At 61.7% G+C, this 2,687-nt stretch overlaps 1 protein-coding gene across 1 annotated transcript in view; it reads right to left on the bottom strand.

Annotated features, from left to right (window-relative positions):
* SCN4A (sodium channel, voltage-gated, type IV, alpha subunit) overlaps window positions 1-2,687 on the bottom strand; it is a 53,163-nt gene that overhangs the window by 5,896 nt on the left and 44,580 nt on the right. Inside the window, 4 exon segments of the mRNA XM_010856557.1 lie at window positions 2-181; window positions 1,615-1,737; window positions 1,839-2,012; window positions 2,531-2,685. Coding sequence (XP_010854859.1) covers window positions 2-181; window positions 1,615-1,737; window positions 1,839-2,012; window positions 2,531-2,685 — 632 coding nt within the window.

Genomic DNA, 2,687 nt, shown 5'->3' with positions numbered 1-2,687 from the left:
CGGACTTGTTGTTGACCTCGGTGATGTCGAATCTCTCGGAGGTGGTGGTGTTGATGCAGTAGTAGAACTTGCCGGCAAACAGGTTGACGCCCATGATGCTGAAGATGAGCCAGAAGATGAGGCAGACGAGCAGCACGTTCATGATGGAGGGGATGGCTCCCAGGAGGGCATTCACCACCACCTGGGGGCCGGGGGTGGGGAGGAGGGAGTCACAGCCAGATCCCCTCCCAGGCAGCAGGGTAGGGGGCATCACCCAGTCTCCTCTGGGAGAGGACTCCCCACCCACACCAACCAAGGGACCAGGCAGGGAAGGCTTCCTGGAGGAGGGCTGATCTGAATGAACCCAGGCCTGCAGGAGAAGTCTACTGGGCTTTTTGTGGGGGTGGGGGATGGTGGGAGCAGGGAGCAGGGGTAGGGGGTTGCCGGCCTGCTGGCTGAAGAGGGCTCTCTGCTTCGCTGGAGCCAACAGCCCAGGGTGGGGAGCTGGGCTTCTCTGGAAGCAGCCCGGCCATGGGTCACCAGGCAGGAGACAAACACTCTTTCCTCGGCCCCCATAGGAAACTCAGTCCCCGTGACCTGGCCCCCGGCTCATCTGCTCACAGGATTAGAGACAAAGACCCAGAAAAGAACGGAGCCTGTGAAGCAGCAGGAACCTTGGGGACTGGAGCTCTGTGCCCAGCCAGCCCTGGCCACACAGGCCAACCTCATTGTTTCCGGCTGAGCTGAATCTGAGAATTAATCTGTTTTCAAGGAGAAGTGGTTTCATGACCTCCAGACAAAGTGAGTGGTGTAAGCCCAGTGATGCCCAGGGCAATTCTATTCCTGGCTGGGGCATCAACCAGCTGTGCGGCCATGGCCAGGTCATTTTCCCCCAGTGGGGAGGGGTCCCTGGCTGGGCCGGGCTCTTGTATGGGAGACCCCAGGCTGAGTGCCCTGCTGATCTGCAATCATCTGCTTCATGGAAGTCTGTCCCCCCCAGAGTAGGCCTTGCTCTTAACAGAACCCCTACTTCCAGCCTTAGCCGGGGAAGTCCCCTTGGTCTTGCCTGAACCCTGTATTTACCTGTCACTTCCGCCCTCAGCGGCCTGAGGGAAGGATGGGCAGGCTCGGAGCCCTGGGGGGCCCCAGTCTGAGGCTGGGGAGAGTCACCTATAAACCCACAGACCTTTCCTTCCTCTCCTGCCTGGGTGCTCTCAGGCCCCTCCTGGGAGTGGCTGCGGCCTCTGCTGCCCCCTAGTGGTGGCAGAGAGAGTGAAGGAGGGGGCTGCGGGCAGGAACGGGCACCTGGGCTGGTGTGTGGGGGTGCCTTTTGTTGTTGTTGTTGTCGCTCAATCACTCAGTCGTGTCCGACTCTTTGCGACCGCATGCACGGTAGCCCACCAGGCTCGTCTGTCCTCCCGGAGTTGGCTCAAATTCATGTCCATTGAGTCAGTGATGCTATCTAACCATCTCATCCTCTGCCACCTGCTTCTCCTTTTGCCATCAGTTGCCTGGGGGACCCCCAAACCTTGACTCCCGGTGGTGGCCAGAGTACAGACACGCCCCCAGCCCCCTTCCAAGCTGTGGCTGCTCCCGCAATCCTTAGCCCTACTCACAGTCCCCCTCGACACCCACCCTCATGCCCTCGAATCGAGACAGTGCCCTCAGGGGGCGCAGGGCCCGCAGCGTCCGCAGGGATTTGATGGGTCCCAGCTCCGAGTAGCCCAGCCAGTTGGCCACCAGGCTGATGATGGAGACCTGCAAACGGGAGGGCAGGTGGTCAGGGAGTGCGGGGCCTTGGCCCCAAGGAGGGCCTCCGGAGCTGGCGGCGGGGCTGGGCGGGAGTGGGGCGGACTCACGTCCACGATGAGGAAGTCAAGCCAGCACCAGGCATTGGTGAAGTACACCTTGAAGCCGTAGGCCACCCACTTGAGTAGCATCTCCAGGATGAAGATGTAGGTGAAGACCTTGTCGGCGTACTCCAGGATGGTGCGGATGACTCGCCGCTGCTCAATGTGGATGTCCTCGAAGGCCTGGGGGCACCAGCAGGCGGGTGGCCAGGGCCCGGAGGCTGGGGCAGCAGCCACGTCTCTACAGCTGCTGGTTCCCAGGGGTCTGGCACTGGGGTTAGATGCGGGGGCAGACTCCCCGCACCCATCGTGGGGGTGAGCGGGGGAGTTCCTGGTGGGGGGAAGCCCCTCAGCTCCCCTTCCCCAGACCTAATGATAGGAATGTTCACTAACCTGCAGGGGGTTTGCTGTGACACAGGCTGGCCCCCCCACCCCATATTCCCTTCCCACCTGCTCCCTGGTCGGGACCTGTCAGCCAGGGAGGCACACAGGGTCAGAGCCCATCTGCCTCTTTGTGAAAATGAGCACAGTCTGCCACACACCCTGGAAGCACTGGTGAGTTCTTCAGGGCTCTCTCTCTGGGTTCGGGCCTGTCCAGCAAGTGTCCCTCCCATGGTGCGGAAAGGAGGGAGCCCTGGGACAGCCTGCTTCCAGCCTGGCCCCTGCCCTTGCCCATGCCCGGCCCTCAGGGCGGCGCCTACCAAGGCCCCACTGCTGAGCAGGATCATGAAGACAATGAAGGTCTCAAACCAGTTGTGCTCGACGATCTTGAAGCAGGCCCTGCGGAGGGTCCACCACTTCTTCCCTCGACCCTGGGAGATGTCCACGTAGAGGAAGGGAAAGCGCTGCACGCAGGCT

The sequence above is a fragment of the Bison bison genome, unplaced genomic scaffold (assembly GCF_000754665.1).
Source record: "Bison bison bison isolate TAMUID 2011002044 unplaced genomic scaffold, Bison_UMD1.0 scf7180017864371, whole genome shotgun sequence".
In the NCBI taxonomy this organism is placed as follows: Eukaryota; Metazoa; Chordata; class Mammalia; order Artiodactyla; family Bovidae; genus Bison; species Bison bison.
This window is presented reverse-complemented; position numbering and strand designations above follow the sequence as displayed.